Source organism: Charadrius vociferus, unplaced genomic scaffold (genome assembly GCF_000708025.1).
Source record: "Charadrius vociferus isolate BGI_N301 unplaced genomic scaffold, ASM70802v2 scaffold411, whole genome shotgun sequence".
In the NCBI taxonomy this organism is placed as follows: domain Eukaryota; kingdom Metazoa; phylum Chordata; class Aves; order Charadriiformes; family Charadriidae; genus Charadrius; species Charadrius vociferus.
The window spans coordinates 4,004,498-4,025,339 of NW_009646935.1; the positions used below are offsets into that span (position 1 = coordinate 4,004,498).

Genomic DNA, 20,842 nt, shown 5'->3' on the forward strand with positions numbered 1-20,842 from the left:
CTGACAGGACTCCTGAGTGCCTCAGAGAGGAGCATGAAGAGCTAATGAGCGGATTAGTTTGGATAAGGAGCGTGTTTTTACAGTGAGAACAACTGCCAGGTAGAATTATAATCTTTCAACATCCTCAAATTAAGACTGGAAATCCTTATGGAAGTTCTGATCTTTGGGGGATAACTTTTCCATGCAGGTAACTATCACAACTGGATCAGTGCTGTATGGAAAATTTGAGTAGATGTTCTGTCCTTGTCTTACACATTCAAGCCTCATTCCTCTCTGAGGCTTGTCTAGGGACTAGGGACAGCCAAAGTTAGCATTGCTTAGAGGCAGCGTTAGCTAAACTTAGCCTCTTCACAAGCTTTTCCTTAGTACATCTGGTGTAGTTGCTGTACCCAATCTTCCTGGCTAGCACTCAGTCCTGGCCTCCCTGCCCTAGAAGTGGCCTCCTTGTCTTTGACCACACTCCCCACAGCTCACTCCTAATCTTGCCTAAGTATTTCTGGGGAGCAAGAAGCCTGTCCGAGATGATAAGATTTTTCCCTTCCTACAAGCAGAGGCTCAGAGGGGAAGGATGGGCAGACATGGGATCACTGATTCCAGTGCTGGTGTGTACTGGGTACGAGGTCTTAGGGGGCTGTAGTCCTGGGCTTTGGCTGAAGGAACTCAGACCATCTGGCAAAGTGGTGGGCAGAGCTTGCCTGCACTCCCAGCTTCCTGACTTCTGGTCTCTACCATGCCCTGCTATCCAAACACAAAGGACAAAGCAGCAGGGTTGTAGTCACAGTCCAGCAAACATTCTGCACAAGCTAAATCATTTTCGCAGGGAGGGCAGGGACGTGGTAGGACGTAAGTGCTTGCTAAGCCCTAAACCTGTCCTGCAGTATGGCTGCCCATCCTTTCCTTTCCAGTATCGTTCTGCCTCTGTGCTGTTCTACGCTGTTGCTGTACCATAGCAAGAGCAGGGTTTTTTTTCCTTCTAAAAAAGAATAAGAAAAGTAGGGGGGGGGGGAATAGATTTGGCCCTCAGAGAGCAAGCAGCGTGTCAGACAGAAAGGTATTTTGTAGTAGCCCATCTGTTCTCCAGGAAGGGTGGCCAAAATCTCAGGTACAGCACACTGGTATCCACAAAAGTCCTGAGTACCACTGGTTGCAGCAAGGCAGACGTTGAGCGTGGAGCACAGAGGCTAGCTTGCAAAACATGAGAGTGCTGGTGTTGCTTGTAAAAACGTGTCTGGCCTGTGCTCCCTGACACATAGTTCCTCGCAAGTAGTCTCCGTGGAAATCCTGCTGCAAGCTCCTAGGCAGGAGGTCGGGGTGGCTGGGTGTCTCACAGGCACTGACTAATCCTTCGAGCAGCAAAAGTAGCTCTTCTCACTCAGCCTCGGGCTCCTTCGTGGTTTTTTCCTGGAAGTGCATCTTACTATGCTGAGTTCCCAGGATTTGAGGTTCTCAGGGTGGCTCTGCTGTATGAGCCTGCCTGCAGGGCTGCTGCCTTCCAGCTTCCCGAGTCAGCTCTGTGTGATATTGTGCAAGAGAAGAGCTGAGTTGTGATGTCTGCATGGGAACATTTGCCTTAACTAAGTCCAGGATAAGAGTGGATTTAAGTGCTTTGGTTTATAAATAAACAGCACTGTGGCCAAGGTAGATTTAAGCAGAGCTGGCAACAGCCCTACTTGGGAAGGGATCTCTTTACCACATGGCCTGCTGTTGGACTTCCTGTCGCATGCTAATCCCTTAAGCCTGCTTTAGCTCTGTTAATTTTCCTTCTTTCCTTTTTTCCCCAATGGACTGCCTCAGTGCCGCGTGAATGCCAGTGTTCCTCGGCCAAGCTTGTGCCTGCGACTGGGCCAAGCGTCCAGGCTGCCTTCCGAGCACTGGGTACCATGTGGCAGTGTCCCAGGGATGGTGGTACCTGAATGTGTCCCATTCTCTCTGTCTTACAGGCTCTGCAGTCTGCGCCTGAAGAAACTCACGGTGCTGAAAGAGCTGGACAAAGAGCTGAGCTCTGTGCTTATCGCTGTGAAGATTCAGGTAGGTTCCTTGCTGCTGCCTGATGGCAGCAAACCCATCCTTGTGCCCTCTGTGAAGTGCTGGTCTGCATGTCTCTTGCCTTGTGCCATCCCCTTGCTTCTGTCTCGGTCAGCACCCTTAGGGAGATTTTGGCTCTCAGGTAGGTGGGAATGATGCCCCAGGGACAGCAGCAAGCTGCCTGGTTGCTGGTTTGTATCAGGAATGAATTTTGTTAGGCCTCTGCACTGGGGCAGAGTGCATCTTGCTTCCCCGCCTGCCTCAGCCAAGGCCCTCCTCTCGAGCTGCTGTTTGGAGTTTGGCATGCCCTACCCCACCGTTCCTGACCTTTTAGACAGGCTCAGCACTAGGTGGTTTCTGGCAGTGCCCTTCATCCGGATTCCTTCCCTGGGAAGTGAAGGGTGGGAAGGGAAGGGTTCAAGGGATCAGCAGCTCTGTGCATGATTTCTGCTGATGTTTTCACCCTGTATGATCTCACTGCTGCCTCTGCTGTTCCCTCCCTTTCTCTGTGCATCCCCGCTAGGCCTGGTGCCTTTATTCTGAACCAGGCGGAGGGGAGGGTGGAGGATCTTTGTCACCAAGGGGAGAGGGAATTTGCTGCCATCCTGGTATGTGCAATCCTCCCCGCTCCCTCTCTGCAGCTGGTGGTGAAGAGATGGGTCCCTGTGGGTGCAGGCACATGCTTTCTGCCTGCCAAAGGACAGCAATGGAAGCAAGATGCCTCTTGAGTATGCTGTCCTTGCCACAGCTCCCCCTAACCCAGCTGGGATCCTGGTGTCCTTCCTTCGTTCTTGTCAGCTGGCAGAAAAGCTGCTGATCCCATTGAGAGCACCGTGGGGTGGGAGCTCAGCAGCTTTGTGCTCCCACAGAGCTCTTTGTGCCGCACACATTAGGATCTAAATCCTGGATTAGTGCTGGAAGCTGCAGTATTAGTGGAGCTCTGGGAGCTGGGCTTTGCCTTCATGACAGACCTGAGTCACTTGCACAGAAGGAACTGAAAGCGAAATGTGTGAAACCTGGGGCCTGAGTGAGGACAGCAGGAGGATGCTGTGGTCCACACAGTATTGGTCAGTGTCCTACTTTGCTGGCCTTTCCATCACTGTGTGTATGGTGCCATTCAAGAGAGCTGAAAGCACTGGGCTTTCAGGTTGGAGACCCCTGAGATCTGTGCCCCTTCAGGGGGGGCACCTGAGCCCGTGCAGGCTTTAGCAAGGGAACAACCTAGGCAGGAGAGAGCAGAAATGTGGGAGCAATCAAGGCTGACCCCACAGGTGCCAGCAGCACAGGACTAGAGGGCTGGGAGCCAGCTGGGGGCTGCGAGTCCCACGTGTCTGGGAGGGCTAGGCTGGTCCCTCACCCTTTTTATGTCCTGCACTGTCAGCCCAAGCTGTCTGTGCTTCTCTGAGTTGGGGAACTTTGGGCTCCCATGCAGCCCCCTTATGCTGGAGCGTGTATGTCCTCAGCTGCCCCCTCTCTCATGCAGTGCAAATGCGAGACTGTGGAAGAGGCTGCAGAGTGAGACTCCAACTCTTTCAAACAGATCATCCCCGTCCCTGCCACAGGCCAACCTTGCACCCTGCTGGCAAAAGAAATTAACAGGCGTCAGCAGTGACTGTTTGAGGCCACAAGGGCTCTTCACTATAGGGCTCCTTTCCCTGCCAGGGAACGGAGGCTGCATTCAGAGTCTTAATTTAGACATGGTCACCTCCTCTCTGCGTGGCCACATACCCGTGGCTGCATGCTGGTGTAGGCTCCCTGCAAAGCTGAAGGAAACTGGAGGAGAACGCTTCTGCCCACATTACCCTGTGACTTGACACTCAGTGTGGGAGTGGGGTGGATTTGTGTGCCTCCCCAGGTTGCTTCCACCTGCCTGACCAGCCGCCTTGGCAGGGTCAGGGAATGCTGAGCCTTCCTGGAAAGCAGATGGAAGCTGTAGGCAGCTTCAGCGCAGCCTGCCTACAGAATGGCCTCAGATGGATCCATCCCTCCTGCTCCTCTCCTAGGTAACAGATGAGTCACACTAGCAAGAAGCTGTTTGAAGGCTGCCCGGTGAGCATTGCCATCTCCATCTTTTGGATGGAAACAGCTGATGCATGTAATTTGTGGAGGACCTGCAAGTTCCCAAGGGGGCAGCTAGGGACTAGTGGAAAGGGGAGCTATATTTTTCTCTCATTTCAGTAGTAGCTCTGTTGGGTTAAAGAAGTTGCTGCTCTGAAAGGCAGATTTCACGGAAACAAAGCTCTGACCCTGCCTGAGTGTGGCTGGCACCAAGGCAATAGCCCCAGCACTGGAGAGAGTCTGCTCAATGAATGTATGTGACCCAAAGGATAGTGTTAGCCTGTCTAGAATATCTGATCTCCTTCTCACAGTGATCATGCCCTTCTGGTCTTAAAAGACAGCTTCAAAGTGTGGCATGTGCTGTTATCTGCACCTTCATCTGAAAAGATTGTTGTGAAAAGACTAAAGGAGCTTTCTATTTCTACAGAACATACCCATTTCCCAGAGGTCATTTGAATATTTAACGTTCAGTGGCTTCCAGTGAGATGAAGTCTGAACTACTGTGAAAAAGGGGACTTACATCACTTGAGTGATTTTTAAACCTTTATCCTTCATTATTTGTTTTAACAGACTGGAGATGTCATAGAGTGTTTCCTTCTGTGTATTGTTCAGCATGGCATTAAGAGATTCAGATGTGCCTGGCTCATTCCATAAAGGTGTAGATATCTGTCTTGGTGTCGTAACTGCTTATGGTGTGAAGGGAAATGTGGTACTCCCTCTCAACAGATAGATTTACTATAATTCAGAAACACCCAGTCTTGAGCCATGAATAGAGGAAACCATCAAAGAAAGAAGAAAAGCCCCAGCACTCGCAGAACTTTCAGTTCCTGTGACAGGTGCTGTGGGAGGGATGCAGATCTTCCTGCAGCTGCTTGCAGGATGTGGCTGGTGACTCAGGTTCAACCCTTGGCGCTGCTGTGGAGGGATGATGCTGGCAGCCCCTCCATAGCGGACCAGAATGTGAGCTACAAAATAGGCCAGGCTGAGAAGCTCGTTTGCCTCTGCCAGGCCTGCCGGCTGTCCCGGCCCTGCTCCCTGCAGGAACTTGGATTTTTTTGTTCCTTCTTGCTACTCATGAAAGGTAAATGAAGAGTTTTCTGGCTACACCTCACTCATGCTTTGTTTCTAATCTTTTTGCTACTACTTGTAGGATTTTCTATTCCTGCTTGAGCAATCTCAGCTCCCTAAATTCCTAAATTTGCTAGTGATATTTAATGGGATATTTTCTCCCAAAATGCACCTTCAGCTTGACTTCTGGGTAGCGCTTTGCTGTCTGCCTTGGCCTCATCTCCCATACTATCTGTTAGTTCTCTCTCCATTTCCAGGTTTGGTGTGCTCTTCTAGCCTTAACCCCATGTTTTAAACAAGACCCATCAGGACAGATTTATACCTGAAAAGGAGGATTGTACCTTGCAAACCAGACCTGGGCATCATGCATCTGTGTATAGTACTGAAAGCTCCTGTATGTTTTCAGTCTATTAGGTAGTGAAGATCTGGACCCACAATGTCTCCCTATTGCTTTTCACTTCCTTGACAGTCTTTGTCATCTGTGATCTTCACTGTAACAGTCTAATATTAAGTTTTCCTGTAGTACTGATCGTGATACTCCTGCTGAGAAATTGGTTTTGTTTGACATTACTTGAATTGCAGAACGGCTGAGCTACATCAGGTGCTCAAGGCCATGTCTAGTTGAGGCTTGAATTTATCAAGGGATGGAGAATCCTCAGTCTTTCTGTGTCCTGTCCCAAGGTTTGACTGCACTCACAGGGGAAAAAAAAAAACTATCTCAACATCTATCTAATGGTAATTTCTCATGTTCCAGCTCATCCCTGTTGCTTCTCACTCAGTCCCTGTGCACCACTGACAGGAGTTCAGTTCTGTCTTCTCTGCACCCTCCTGCTAAGTGTCTGTAGGCACCAGTAAAGTACCCCTTCAACCTCTCTTTCTCCAGCTGAACAAACCCAGCTCGCTCAATCTCTTCTTGTGTGTCCTGTGCTCCAGACCCTGACCATTCCGGTATCTTCTGCTGGACTTGCTCCAGTCTGTCAATGTCTGTCTTATACTGGGGAGCCCAAACTGGCACTGGAATCCAGCTGTGGCGTCACCAGTGCTGAACACAGGGGAAGAATCCCTTTTCTCTGCCTGCACATTTGCTGAGGCTGAGATTAGTGTTGTTGCTGCAACGTGGCATACTGCTGATATAGGGGTACATTGATGTCCCCCAGGACTCCCCCTGTCCCTTTCTGCAGAGCCTGTCCTGCTGCTTGGGGTTCTTCCCGGGCAGCAAATTTGTGGGACGTCCTAGGAAAGGACTTTGCTTTTCCCTTTGTTAAACCTCATGAGGTTTGTATCGACCTTGCTAGAAATCACAAATTGTTCTTAACTCCCTGTTGCTAATAGGCAGGTAGTAGCCCCCAGGTGCTAGTTTCTAATCTGTTTAATTGGAGCAATGCTAATTTCTGCTGGGTTGTGGTTTGCTCCTGAATGTCATCAGTGTTTCCTACTGGATGTGTGAGAGCCATCCATTTCATGAAACCTAGCGAACCTTGCAGGCTGAACTTGGTAATGGCTGTACCTTGCTAAGAGGACTGTACCTCATGCATTTGCAGTACAATGTCTTGCCCTTTTTCTACCCCGTGTCCCAAGTGCTGTGGTCCATGGTGGCCTGGGAGCAGGTTCTCTGGCTGAACTCAGACATTATGGTCTCCCCGCCTTCCTGTGACCCCACAGGACAGCTATCTCCTCGGGCTTGAGCTCAGCCAGGGTGCAGCCTGGCAGGTTCTTGCACACATAAAGAACTAGCCCAGACCTGAAAAGTGCTGCTGTTTAGGGCTCTCTGAGCTCTGCTGCCGCTCTCTTCTGCTTGCGTTGTGATAATGAACCAGCCTTTGTCTCAGCCCTTGCAATGCCACATGAATGTGCACCAGTGTTTCACTGAGGGCCAGAGTTTAGGATTGGAGCTGGGTGTGTAACTTCCACAGTGGTAAATGGCAGTAACACACAGGATGGCAATATTTATGAAACCTTCACTCACTGGACGTGCCACCCAGGCTGTCCTCACCATTCCTTTGCTGTAACTGTCACCAGAAACAGCATCTTCAAGAAGATAAATGCACCAGTGTGTGTGTTTTGATGAGAGAACGAATATTTGGTGGATAATGTCTCTGCAACAAAGAGCAAATGGCAAATGTGCTAATGTAAATGGTCACTGTCATAGTGACCACCTATCTCTTATTAAAGAAGTGTTCAGGAAGGAAGAGTCAGTGCGTTCTTGGTCAGGAAAGCTCACAGGTGGTGAAGGGGATGAGCTCCAACTCCTCTCCAGTTTTAGGAAGACCTCTTATGGGAAAGCCTGACTCATGGCACAGTCACTGGAAGCAATGTTGCAGACAACTCAGTCTGGGCCTCTTGGAAACCAAGGAGTATTTCGTTAGAGCTTGTCTTTGCTCAGGCATCAGTGAAAACTGTAATGCTGCATCATTGGAAAATGTGGAGGCCTTTCTTGCCTTGTTTTGTTTTTTTCCTTGCTAGCATGGCACAGAGGTGCACGACCCAGGTTTGCTAGACCCTGCTGAAGTTCCCATTAGCACGCTTCTTTGGTGCTCGCTGGGTGCTGAAACTTGCCTGTGGCCATTGCCATTCTCTTTGATTGCAGAGAGGATGTAGCTGTGGTCTCCTTTACGGTGCCACCTGCATGCTCCTGTCATGACTTCTGGGGCTGCTGTCCCATTTGCAATGGAGATGAAGAGCCTGGGGCTCTAACCTCACCTAACCTTAGCCAAATCTAGGATTTGTCTAAATTGCTGAAGGGTCTCTGGCCATGGCCAACTTAGGATCTTGCTGGCTATGGCATCTGGCAGGATCAATCTGGGAATGGTGTGGGAATGCAATGAGGTCCTGGGAAGGGGCAACATTTATGAAGTGGGACCCGGTTCCTTTGGACTGCTGTGCCTATTTGATTAGCTTTGACCCTTCTGCTCACTAGCCCACAGTTTAAATTAAGAAGTGCTCACAAAAGCAATGATAACTGATTCGCAAGAACAGCTGTACTGACCTATCCTGTTGCCTCCCTAAATCAATGTCTCATCTTGCTGGCCCATTCACAGGGAAGCAGGAGAGAGTGAGGAACCACCATGGGCTGTTTTATACTTGGAGCTGGTCCTACAGCCCTGTGAGGACATGCCCAGTGGGCATGGGCCTTTTGCGGGGGGGTCTGTGAGTTGTGCCACCCTGCAACCAAGAAAGCCTGGTACTTGTAGACATTTTTCATCCCCCAAGTCATTCAGTGTCTCTGTCAGCAGCCAAGCCGTAGAGATAGTAAAGGTAGGACAGAAGTAAAAGAAAGAGTTGGAGCAGGCACATGGTTAAAGTATCACTCTTACTGCCCTCCTGGGGTAAAAAACCCCATTTGTATATGTGGAGAGATAAGGACTGTTGCGCAAGGAAAAGACTAGGAGGAGTTTTCTGAGAGACAAGCTGGGCAAGCGGAGGGACCCCTGTTCCCCTGGGACATCCTGCCTTTGTCCCAGCAGAGTCATCCTGCCAGCTGTGCTTGGCCAGGGGTCTGCACTGGATCTGCCAGCTGGGGGCAGAGGTGTGCTCCAGGACCTGTCCCTTTGCTGGCTAGGCAGTGAGTTGGGACCCTTTCCTTCTGCTGGTGCTGTGTGCATGGCTACCTCTGGCTCTAGCAGTGTCCCCCTTCACAGTGTCCAATGGGCTCCAGGTGCAAGGAGATAGATTAAGCAGAGCAGGCTTGGGATGAGCAAGTGCTCCCTGTCTGGTAGGCAAGGAGAAGGAGCCTTTGGCAGCTCAGAAGAAACTGCAGGCTTTTGCAAAGCGTTGATTGGTGTGTGTAAGTGAGCGCTGTGAGGTGGAGCAGAACAGAGTCAAGGCACTGGCTATTTCCTTGTGGAATGTGAACACCATTGATTTGTGTGTGTGGTGCAGTGGAGACTGTGGCCAAGATGCTCCAGCTTAGCTGTGTGCATCTACCAATCTTGTTGTAGGGTTCAAAGCGAGTCCTGAGATCAAATGAATACGTCCTCCCGCCTGGCGGCCTGATGGAGACTGAGCTGGAGCTGACCTTCTCACTGCAGGTACCTTGTGTTGCCTGGTCCCCTGGGCTCCCTGATGCTCCCCTCACCTGGCATTTCTTGGCAAGCACGGCTTTGAGGGCTCAGTGTGACGGGGGCAGCCTCTGAGGAGGGGCCTCCTGTGGTTGCCGATGCTCAGATCACAACAGCACAGATTCTTGCTGCTGGCCAGCTGCTCCATTGCTCCAGGGGTTGTTTTGCTGGGTATGGGAATTTGGAGGATGATGCGGAGTGCAGGTGGCCTTTGAGGGGGGCACCTCAAACAGCAGCAGGTCAGATCCTGCTGTACATCGGCACCAAGGAAGAATTTCCTACCTGTGTGTCAGGCTGAGCCATGCCTTCATGCTGCCATCTTCCCCTTGCTTCCCTTCCTCAGTACCCACATTTCCTCAAGAGAGATGGCAACAAACTACAGATCATGCTTCAGCGGAGGAAGAGATACAAGAACCGCACCATCCTGGGCTACAAGACCCTTGCAGTGGGCATCATTAACATGGCTGAGGTACAGGTTGCTGGGAACCGAGGGGAGCTTCGCATGGCCTCCCTGTGCCAGCGCTGGCAAGGGAGCTGGGCCGGCTCGCAGGTGCTCGGTGCTGGGAGTGCTCTGGCTTGTTGGCTAGCTATGAGACAGAGGGGGTGGGCTGCCAGCTGTCATTGTATCACCCTGGCAGGGGGCTTGTCTGTCTGCCTAGGTGATGCAGCACCCAACGGACGGTGGGCAGCTTCTGGGCCTCCACAGCAACATGAAGGACGTGAACATTCGAGTGGCTGAAATCAGCATCTACTCTTTGTCCAGTCAGCCAATTGACCATGAGGATGGGAGCGTCCCCTCAGGTCCTAAAATCAAAGCTTCAGGTGCGTTAGCGCTCATCACAGACCTGAAGGCAAGCATTTGGGACAGGACATGGCCAGCAGAGTGTGTCCCAAAGCGCTTGCCAGCAATACCAGTCATTTCACTGGAGCCATGACAGGTGTCACGCTTAGCTCTGGCATCTGCACTGTCTGCTTTCAGATCGCTCCCCAGACATTGATAACTACTCTGAAGAAGAGGATGATAGCTTCTCCTCAGAGCAGGAAGCTAGTGATGATGCTGTGCAGGGCCAGGTAAGGGAGGCCTAGCAAGGTGGCTTATGTCCTGGTCTCATTTCTGGGCCAAGAGTCAGGGGTTGAGGGTCTTGGTCACCCTGAACCCTCTCATCTCTCTTGTAAACAAACCCCCTTGTCATGGTTTCAGAGGGCAGACAGCCACAATACCTGACAGCAGGAAGAATTGTGGGCTGCTGTCCCGTCTCCATGGTGGGGCAAGGGACTTTGGAGAGCTATAAGTTTCACCCATCTGTCCTTGGAGCTGTCTGGCCTGCAGCATAAAACCCCTGCTGAGCCCCCTCCATCTTGCACCACTATTCTCTCCTGCCTCCCTGTGATAACATGTCAGAGGCTGCCCTCTCTCTGAGAGAGAACAGAGATTTTAGGAAGAAGTACAGTCTGGGTCTGAAACTGGTCAGAGGTGGCAGACACATCCCAGCCCTGTGATGAGCTGTGCCACTGCTGTTTGCTGCCCTCTTGTTGTGGTCCCTACACTCGAGGCCAAAACAGACTTCATGGTAGTGTGCTGATCAAGCACACAGACAAACCCCTCTTCAGGGTCCTCCACGTTACCTGTCCCATCATGCTGGCTTAACACATGAGGGCCCCATGTCCCTGGGAGCTGTGTGCATTGTTGAGGCTGATTACTTTTTGTGAGCTCAGGTGCTGTGCCCTCTGAGCTAACCCTGGAGAGGGGAGAGCAGGAGAACAACACGTGGGTCAAGGGGAGGCTGGTGAATGCAGAGAGAAGAGTTTTAGGTTGTAACAAGGACTGTTGCAGAAAGCTGCTGTCTCTCCTTTGAATCTTTCTGGTACATGTCCTTCTGGAGGGGCCTTGGGGCAAAGGCACTGGGAAAGAAGGTCTATTGGGGGACAGTGCTAAGGAGGGAGAAGGAGCTACATAGAGAGAGGTGGGAGAAGTGAGAAGCAAGACTCCGGGAGCAGAGTGGACCAAAGCTTTTCAAAATGGGGGGCAAGTGTGGAGCAGGGGAACTTGTAGGAGATGCTGCTCCCTGCTCTCTGAGTAGCTCTGATGTACTGTGACCTTTTGCTTGCAGGATCTATTTGATGAAGAGGATGATTTGAGGAAAACCAAGAAGGCTAGGAGGAAAATGATCCGAACCACATCAATGACCAGAGTAACATCAGTATTTACAACGTGATCAAAGGGATAGAAGGGATTTGCTTCCTCCCCTCCCTGCAGGGAGTGAGAGGGGCTTGGGGAGTTGCTGGCACTTGTGCAGAGCAGGGGAGAGAGCCCTTGGCTCTGAGAAGAAGGGGAAAACCTCTTGCCATTAATGAGTTACCTGGCTGCTCAGAGCTATACCACAGCTCACAGTCTGTACTGTGTTTAGCCTGGCTTCGTATGAATGATGACCTGCGTGCAACAGTTTTGACTTGCTGCTGTGACATAGTCTCTTCTCTTTCCTTCCCTGAGGAAGGGGAAAGTTTGTGCAAGGAGGGGTGAACCATTAGCAGCTTCTCTGCCCGTCAGCAGGAGAGGGGAGCTGCCCTGCCCCCTGCTCTCCAAGCATCTTCTTGTCCCCACATGCTTCAGCCCTGCAGGTCCTTAGGCACTTAAATTGAGAGAAAGTGCTATTCCAACCTGTAGCAGAGAGAAAGTCTGAGTCCTTGCACCCTCCTTCATTCTCACATACAGAGGCTTCTTGCGGAGTCCAGATTTAGTCCAAATCCTACAGCAAATATAAAGAGCAAGGCAGATCATAGCTGACCTTGGGCCTGTCGACCCAGAAAGGAGCTGACAGCATGTTAAAGAGAGCAACCATGACCTGTACATTAGCCATTTTGGAACGTGGTTTGATAGTTTTGCTGATCTTTTTTCTTCTCTTGTTTGTTTTAGCAACCAAACTTCAAGCAGAAATTTGTGGCTTTGCTGAAGAGGTTTAAAGTGACAGAGGAGGTAAGAAGCAGGAAGGCTGCCCCACCTGGCAGTGTCTCCTGCAGATGTGTGGGTGTCAGAGTGCTGGTTCCCACTCACTGAGAGCACAAGGCGTGAGCTGCACGTGCTCAGGGGTGTTACCAAAGGTGGTGTGAGGCATGGCACAGACTGGGCCTTGGCTTTTCCAAAGCCTTCTGCCTCAAGAAGGCAACTCTGAGCCTCATGCTCAAATCAAAAACATCTTCCTGTTGGGGAGAGGGGCCACGGGAGGAAGGGTACTGTCATGCAGTGGCTCTGTCCCAGGAGCTGGCATTGCAGGGGCAATCCTGTTCATGGCTGAGAGCAGGCTAACATCAGCCTGGGGGTAGCTGGTCTTGGCTGGGAGCCTGCACTGAGCGTGCAGCACAGCTAGTGGAGGTTCTCCCAGGTGTCTTAACTCCAAGTATGATGGGTACCTGAGACTCCTTTAGATGTTATGCTCATGGCATCCTCCTTTGGCCCAATGGCGTGTCACTTGTTTCTTCCACAGCCTGGATTTGGCTCCCTGAGGCGGGAACAGTGCTGTGGTGTGCCTTGTGGCTGGGAGGGAGCTTGTATGTGCCTGACCCAGGATGCAAGTGACTCCATATCTCTTCATTGCTCTCTGGGCTTGGTCCCACAGGTCCTGGACTCTGACCCTGTAGACCAGACCCAGGAGGTGGAGGAAGACCTGGGCTTGCTCTATGACAGCCTGGAAGAGTGCAACAACAGTGACAGCGGCCCGGAGATTGAGGACAACGAGAGTGTGCACAGCACACCCAAGCCCACCCTGAGGTAAGGGTTGCAAAGAGTCACAGGCCGGCAGCACAGTCTGTGGGACCTGGAGAAATCCCCTCTGACACTCTTCTGTTGCTTAGGCTAATGCAGGCATCGTCTTGTTTCCACTCCCATCGCCATCTTCTATTGGTACCATGAGCTCCTCACTTGCATATCCTGTTTAGTAAACTCAAAATTACCCATTAAAACTGGCTTCCTTCACATGTAGTCTCATTTATTTTCCTGCCAGCCCAGCACCTGACACTTTCTGATCTGCTGGAGGAGCACCTGCTTGATCTAAGCCCATGCTTTTCCCAGCTCTCATATCTTTCTGCTGACAGTCCTGGCCTTCTCAGTGCTCTCCACGCAGAAGCATGCCTGTCTTTTGAGCACTTTGTGACTGCTTGGGCCAGTCCTTGTGTCCCTGTGAGATCTGCATGCTGCATTCCCACTCTTTGTGGAGACATGTGACTAGCAACCATCAGCAATGCTCCTCACCCCATTCCCCAGGCACCCGGTGGCTTGACTTGCTCTGCCAAGCGCTGCTGACTTGTCACAGAGATCTCCAGTGGACCATGCAGTGAAACCAGGCTTTTCTCCCATGTGATCTATGTTCACCTGGCCTCTCTGCTCATGGCTGTTCTGTTTCCATGCTGTCCTTTTTGTGAGAAAGTTGCATTTTATTGTTTTTCTACTTGGCTGCCTCACAGTGCACTGGGTCTCTTCTAGCCAAGCCAAGCTTACTTGTCATTATTGTTTCTATAGTTTGGTATTTAAATATAATTTGGATTAGTTGGAATCTCTGTGAAGGTACTTAGCAGGGGTAGCAGGCTTGGTCTGCCACAGGCAAACTGAAATTAAATCTGCTGGATTCAGGAACCCATGGGGCACTGGGGAAAAAACAGGAACACAACAGAAGTCATGTTTTCCACAAACCCGCAGGTCGTTGTGAAGGAGACAGCTGTTTAGGTGGTCTGCTTAGACTCCAAAAGGACTTTCACATGGTCTCTCATTAAAGGAAACAAAGGTGCTGTGGGAGAAAAAGGAAGGTCTTTTTGTGGTCAGATAATGGTTTATGTATGTAAACTATGTAAAACTATGTAAACTTTAAAAAAAAATTAGTCTGTTGAGAGTATTTAGATGTAAGACCCCCACCCTGGTTCTGCAAGTGCCTACTTGCAAACATCTGGTCAGTGGGAGAGCATCCTAGAGTAAGTGCTGGTTTGTGCTTGTATGTGCCTTACAGTCTTCCTTGGGTGTTAGCTGCTGTCTCTGGTAGGACAGCCTATTGGGCCCTGGGCTGTTTTTTGGCCTGTTCACAGTGTCCCTAGCTTGGTTTGCTCTCTAGTGCCTCAATTTCTTGCAGTGCCGAGTGTGTATCCCCTTGAATTCACATTACTGGCTCTGTACTTTATCTAAGGAGATTTGGGAGCCGACTGCCAAGGTCTTTAGTGTAGACTGCGTGGTTCCAAGGCCTTGCATAGCCTTCTCAGCTGGTGATGACCTTCCAGGCCAGCCTGTAAATTCAAGATATGATCCTCATGTTGGGTTTATTTATTGTCACAGGCAGCCGTCCTAGACACTGTGAAGGTCTCTGTGGAGCAAGGGCATTAAGGGAGTCCTTAAGGGTGAGCAGTGGTCACTGCCCTGGATTGGGCCAGTGGTGTTGGGAGCAGGTTGCCATCCTTCGGATCAGTCAGGGAGGTGGTGCAGCTGTAGGCTGCTCCTGCACTGGGGTGAAACTGGAGCTACAACTGAGGCTGTTAGGTAAGACCTCAACAGTCAGAGCCTTTGATTGAAGATCAGAGGTGAAGGAGCAAACGTCTCCATAGGTGACTGGGAAAATGGATGGGGGAGAGGAGTCTAATTCATTGAAAACAGAAGGAGGCTGTGCAGAAGGGATCATGCCTATAGGAGAGCCTTTAAACTGTGGAACAGGGAAAGCTGAGAATTGCAGAAGAGCTCTGTGCGCAGTGTGACGCATCCTCTAGGGATGAAAGCTTCTGCATTGCAAGTGAGAGAGGGCAGAAACAGACACAGCTTCCATGGGGAAGGGGAGAGACAGCCCCATTTAAATGGGGTGTTGAAAGCCAGACCAAGCGTATACAATCTAGATGTATCCAATGTCTAAGAAAAAGGAAGGGATGAAGATACCTTTTTGAGGTGCCGTGGGTATGTCACTTTCTGGTGGAATTACTGGTACGGCACAGAGAAATGTGGGAGAGACGCTAATTGGGGGGTGAATTATTAGAAAACTTACATATTTCTCCGGTTTGACTCTTGCGTTATTAACATAGTCTGTATGGATTGAAATTGCTGGCTGAGAAAAGGCAAGGGTAGAGTAATGACAGGGTGGTGACAATGCCTGAGATCCTGTAGCAGCGATTAGAGGAGTGGAGAGAGCAGAAATATGTTAATAACAGGAGACATCATTTATCCCTGTGTGACCTGGAGAAAATGTCTCCACAGGGTACAGTGCCGACTCTAAACCTGTAGCTTTGGTAAATGAACATGTTGCGAAGCAGCTGGTTATGGAGCAGTGAGAGGAAAATTGAGCCTTGACTTCTCCCAGCCAGCGTATAAACACTGCTGCTGAAGAGCTGCTCTGTGGTGGGGACCGTCATTTACTGAGAGGAAATGTCCTTCTAGGAGCAGTGAAAGCAAAGAACCTGACAAACACTGTTGTGCCTGGCAGCACAGAGTGCTGTACACAAATTAGGAAACATGTCCAAAGGAAACTAAAAGGAGAAGCCAGGATGTTCAGAGGTCTGTAGGTGTCCTGAAAACAACGGAAACTGACAGAGTCCTAACAGAAGAATTCTATGCCTCCGTGGCCATACCTGGAAACCTTCAACCTGGTATCTGCATCTGCAAACCAGGCAAATCAGGAGAAACTTTTCCTGGGAGTTAGTGAGCAAGTGCATACATACAGTTTAGAGGGAAGCTAGCTGAGATCTCCTACAGGAAAGTCACATTGCGGATGAGCTGCAGTTGCTGCAAGGGTCCTGGGAAAGCTGACATGTGAGATCCAGTGATAGACTCTGCTTGTTTCCTAAAGATTGGTCTTTGAGCAGCCCACAGGATGTGGAGAGGGTCCTTGGCAAATCAATAATAAGTGGAAAAAAGGGAAACAAAGGTGGAAGCTCACACTGCTGGCAGAGACAGTCCTGCTGCATCAAGGGAGTTTCTGTGACAACCGTTGTGAGTTGGGAACAGGACCTTGGAGTTACACTGTGCAGCTCTACCAAAACATCAGCTCAGAGACCTAAAAAAAGGCACATTTAAGTGCTGGTGAACAAAACATGACATTTCTGTGCTGCTGCGATACCTGAGGTGTGGTTCTGTGTGCAATACTGTGGTCTTCAGAGCTTTGGGAAATGGGAAAGCCGAAAGGGAAGGTGCAAGCTGCTGCTGGAAGTGTGCAGCAGCAGCAGTCAGAGGGGCAGCAGAAGGGAAGGCAGCAGAAATCTGTGGTGCAGTTGGGGCAGAGAGGTTTAGCAGCACATTGGAGTTGTGGTGTTGACAGAGACCATATATATACCAGTGGCAAAGTGGCAGTTCCTCACCATTTACCGGAGCGGTAGGGGATCACCGGAGAGAGAAATCGCTGCTGTCTAGGAGACAGGGACCCTGCCTCCAACTCACTGGGGTCACAGGTTTAGCCCTCTTGGTCTAGGGGTGGCCCCATCCTGTCCCTGTACCCAGCATTGTTGCAGCAGACCATGGTGTGTGGGGCTGGCAGTCTGCTGGAAGGTCTGCTCCTAGGCTATGAGTCTCTCAGACAGTTGGGTATCTGGCCCTGTGTCCCACTGGGGACCTCTCCACAGTGCTCTGTGCTTGGGACAGGCCGGCGGGGGTGTGCTGGGATCATGGTGACTTTGTTCCTCTCTTATTCCTGCCTTTTTCTCTCCCGTCTGTCTGTCTGTCCGTCCGTTCGTCTGTCTGTTTCTCTGCAGGCGTTTCTTTGAGGGAGTCTCTCATTCTGGTTCCCAGACTGAGATCGGCAGTCTGCACAGCCAGAAAGGGCAGGATCAAGAGTCGGGCAGCCCTGTGAGTTACACCACCACCACCACCTCTTGCCCCCTTCCCTCCCCAGCCAGCCCAGCATCCCCACAGTGCCTGCAGCTCCCTCTGAGACCACAGCTCCCGGCAGCACCTGCCTGGGGCTGCTCCTTCCCTTCTTTCCTCTTCTTTTTCCCAGTGCAGGCAGACAGGTAGCGATGGGGGGCATCCTCCAGGGCCGGTCCCTGGGGGATGCCGGGCTCCCCTGTGGGAGCGTGTGTTCTGTGAGGCCAGGCATGGGTCACTGGCAGCCGCCCCGCTCGGGGCGCTCCATCCTGCTCTGACCCCGCTCCTTGTCCCCCAGGGCGAGGCAGACAAGCGGAAGCCAGGAGCACTGCGGCCACAGGAGGAGCCAGGCGTGGAGGTCCCTGCAGTGGTAAGTCCAGGCTACAGGATGTGGAAGACCCACCTTGCTTTCTGGGGTACCAGGGGGTGCCCACCAGCCTGGGAGCAGGGCTGGGGGGAGAAGTTGATTGGGCTGGAGAGCAGCAAGAGTGGAAAGAGGGTTAGGGTCTGCAGGAGATGCAGCCCAGCCCCCTTGAGGCCCTGCAGCCTTGGCTATCCAGCAGGGCCACCAGGCCTGTCCTGGATGTGGGCACCCATGGGTGCAGGGAGCAGGGCAGGGAGAGCGACCTGTGTGAAGTGACTGTGTGTGCCCCTCAGGAGCTGGCCACAGAGGAGCCATGTTCACGGCTGGCCCCCGCAGAGGCTGCCACGAGGGAGGGCAGTGTGGACAGACTGGCCCAACTGGGCCCCGGGACCAAAGCCGAGCTCCCCAGTGCCGTGTCCCCCAGGTAAGGCAGGTCCACACCCCATGCCGGGGCTGAGAGGGGTCACGCTGGCTCCCTGGAGTGAGTGGGTGTTGGTGGAGATGGGATTTCCTCAACAGTGTTGCCTCTCCTGCTTCTCGCTCACAGCAAGGCAGAGAGCAAGCAGTTGTGGCGTCCCCGCAGCACCTCTGTGAAGGACCGTCAGAGCTCAAAGGGACAGGGTGGCCGCGCCAGCAGCCTGGACAGTGAGAGCTCTCCAGACTCATGGCACAGCACCCAGGTGAGGCCCGGCAAGCCACCTCATGTGGAGGCTTCTCACTTGAGAGCCCTGCTGTGCCTTCAGCTGTGGGCAGAGCGGCCGAGGCAGCCAGCTGGGGTTAACCTTCGTGGTGATGCTGTTATAGGTGCCCCGAAAGTCCGTTTACGATCAGCTGAACCAGATCCTGGTCTCAGACGAGCAGCTCCCCGAGAGCATTGTGCTGGTGAATGTCGCTGAGTGGCAGGGGCAGGTGAGTAGGCATGATGGGAACTGGATGCATGGGGGGAGCTGAGAGCAGGGTCCCAGGGGATTCTCCAGACCATGGCAGGGTGTCCTAGGGAAACTGGGACCAGCTGTGCCCTCCTATCCCTCAGCTTCCTTCAGGGAGGCAGTGCATTTGCACAGTGCTGAGCTACGCACACAAGTCTGGTGTGTCTCTTCAGTTGTGTGCCACACAGCAGCACGCTGGATCCTCAAAGCACAATGCTCTGCGCAGTCCCAGAAAGGCTGGTTAATGCACCGTACCTTGTGCCCTCACCGCTTGGTTCTGGCTCCCAGTGACCACACTGGTCAGAGCTTTGTTGGATGCCCTGACAGATGTGCTAGACTCTATCTGCTAGCACCAGGCCCTGGGAAGCATCAGAAGTGCTGTTTCCCACTCAGAGATGGGAGAGCATAGCCCACCGCTCTCAGGGAGCATTGTCAGAGCGGGCATCTCTGGGCAGGGAGGCATGTGAGGCCTTCCTGCCTCATGCTGGTCACCATCATGTCCATGTGAGGATGGGCCCAGCCCCTGACAAGCACCTGCCTCCCCCATGCATGGAGGAGTTGACTGCTGAAGGTGAGTAGGGTCACATATGTGTGTGCAAACAGCAGTTATATAAACCACTGGTGAGATCCCTTTGGGATACTGCAGCTACATCTGACAGCCAGAAACAGTGCTGGAAAATCAAGGCAGGGTTTGTGGCAGAAGAAAGGGCTTCTCAGTGAGATGTGGTGGAGTTTCGACCCAAGCCTCACTTCCTTGGCGTGTTTCTGCTCTAGCTCTTGTCCTGACAGGGAAAAAGGAGCAATGCCCATTTCCAGACCCTGTAATGGCATCATCTAACTCCCCTTGTCTATCACAACTGCCTGTTTTACCACTCTTCAGCTGCACACAGACACCTGAAGAGACACAGAAGGATTTTGGAGTGCCACAGTGGGAGAAAGCAAGAGAAGGGAATGAGCAGAGGGGGACTGAGCCTAGAACTGGACCCTGCTGTGGGATGGCAGGATTTAAATCGGAGGGTCCCTGGACCAAACCCTTTATGTCAAGAAGGTTCTTGGGACAGTTTTGCCTTTGCCATAGCAGGGTGGTGACTGCTGTGCTCAAAGGCGCGAGCAGGGGGCTAGGGCAGCCAGCCCCCTGGAGCAGAGCTGGGAGGAGCGAGGATGCTCAGGCACGCAGCCGGCGGTGACCTGATGGTTTCAAGCCACTGGGCATGGCATGGGTGGAGACAGGGGCCCCAGTTGTATCCCAGGGGCCACAGGGGCCAGGGCAGGCGGGGGCTGGTGCTGGCCAGCATGGCCGTGCCCCCCTGGGGTGCCTTAACCTGAGCTCTTTGCATTGGCAGTACGTGAGTGAGCAGCTCCAGGCGCACAAGCAGTTGGTCGTATCCACCTGCTCCGTGGCGGACATCCAGGCAGCCTTCAACACGACTGTCTCCCGCATCCAGCGATAGTGAGTACAGCTTGGGCTCAGTCTGGTGGCTCCCTGTGACTGCAGAGAAGGGCTGGGAAGGGTCCTGGCTCCCCCAGGGCTCGTTAGGACCCTTTGGGATTGTAAGCAGGGGATCCCAGTGCTGGTTGTGCCCACGGCAGTGCTCAGCAAGCTGGAAATTGTCAGCAATGGGTTTCTGATGCTGGGTTGGCTGGCCTGGCAGGGCACGTCCTCTGCCCCCTGACCCACCTGCTGAGCATGTCCCTCATGGTCTCCTTTTCTCCCTTTGGCAGCTGCAACTGTAACTCCCACATGCCTCCCCCGGTGAAGGTGGTGGTGGCGGGGGACCAGAGCTACCTGAGCGTTGTCCTCCGCTTCTTCGTGGAGCAGCTGGCCAGCAAGACACCCGACTGGCTCAACTACCTTCGCTTCCTACTCGTGCCGCTGGGTGAGAGCCACCGCGAGCCTGGTCCCAAGGTTGTCCTCCCCCACCACCCTGCACTCCCCTGACTGGAGCCAATGTCTCCCTTCTCACCCACAGGCTCTCACCCTCTTGCCAAGTACCTGGCCTCGGTGGACAACAAATACAGCACTCTCTTCCTGGACACAGCGTGGCGGGAGCTGTGCAGCAGGGCTGAGCCACCCATCGCAGGTGAGGAGCGGGGCCAGCCCGGGGCCAGCAGTGCCCCGAAGGGGAGCCCAGCTGCCACCAAGGCCCTCACGGTTCTTTGCACCCACAGACACTGTGGACATTGCGGGCCGCGTGGCCCAGTTCATCGCTGGAGCCAGCCTCTCTCACCAGCTCCCCATCTCTGAGGCCATGCTGACGTACAAGCAGAAGAGGTGAGCGTGGCCCCAGGGCGCCTGTCCTGCCTCATGCGGCCCCAGTCTGGGCTGTGCCTGGGACAGGGCTGTGGGAGACGGGGGACAAGTGAGTGTGGCCCTGCGCTCTACTCGGTCAGTGAGCAGCGTGGTGCTGAGGGGAGCTGGGGTTCCACAGTGAGAGGCCTCCAGCGCCATCCCCTGCCACCCCCTGGTGCGCTCGGCCCCTCCAGTAGATGTGGGCTGTGATGGCCCCAGCGGTGGGGACCAGCT

The 20,842-nt window shown here is 52.7% G+C and overlaps 1 protein-coding gene across 1 annotated transcript in view; it reads left to right on the forward strand.

Annotated features, from left to right (window-relative positions):
• The first annotated feature begins 1,804 nt into the window (after positions 1–1,804).
• The window catches only part of LOC104295163 (phosphofurin acidic cluster sorting protein 1-like), a 21,159-nt gene continuing 2,121 nt past the window's right edge, over positions 1,805–20,842 (forward strand). The window contains exons 1-18 of the mRNA XM_009894871.1: positions 1,805–1,875; positions 1,941–2,028; positions 9,090–9,179; positions 9,553–9,678; positions 9,869–10,031; positions 10,189–10,280; positions 11,321–11,401; positions 12,124–12,183; positions 12,824–12,975; positions 16,914–17,007; positions 17,324–17,395; positions 17,683–17,813; positions 17,937–18,069; positions 18,194–18,298; positions 19,662–19,768; positions 20,041–20,195; positions 20,289–20,399; positions 20,488–20,590. Of these exons, the coding sequence (XP_009893173.1) occupies positions 1,805–1,875; positions 1,941–2,028; positions 9,090–9,179; positions 9,553–9,678; positions 9,869–10,031; positions 10,189–10,280; positions 11,321–11,401; positions 12,124–12,183; positions 12,824–12,975; positions 16,914–17,007; positions 17,324–17,395; positions 17,683–17,813; positions 17,937–18,069; positions 18,194–18,298; positions 19,662–19,768; positions 20,041–20,195; positions 20,289–20,399; positions 20,488–20,590 (1,934 nt within the window). The remainder of the gene's footprint in view (positions 1,876–1,940; positions 2,029–9,089; positions 9,180–9,552; positions 9,679–9,868; positions 10,032–10,188; positions 10,281–11,320; positions 11,402–12,123; positions 12,184–12,823; positions 12,976–16,913; positions 17,008–17,323; positions 17,396–17,682; positions 17,814–17,936; positions 18,070–18,193; positions 18,299–19,661; positions 19,769–20,040; positions 20,196–20,288; positions 20,400–20,487; positions 20,591–20,842) is intronic.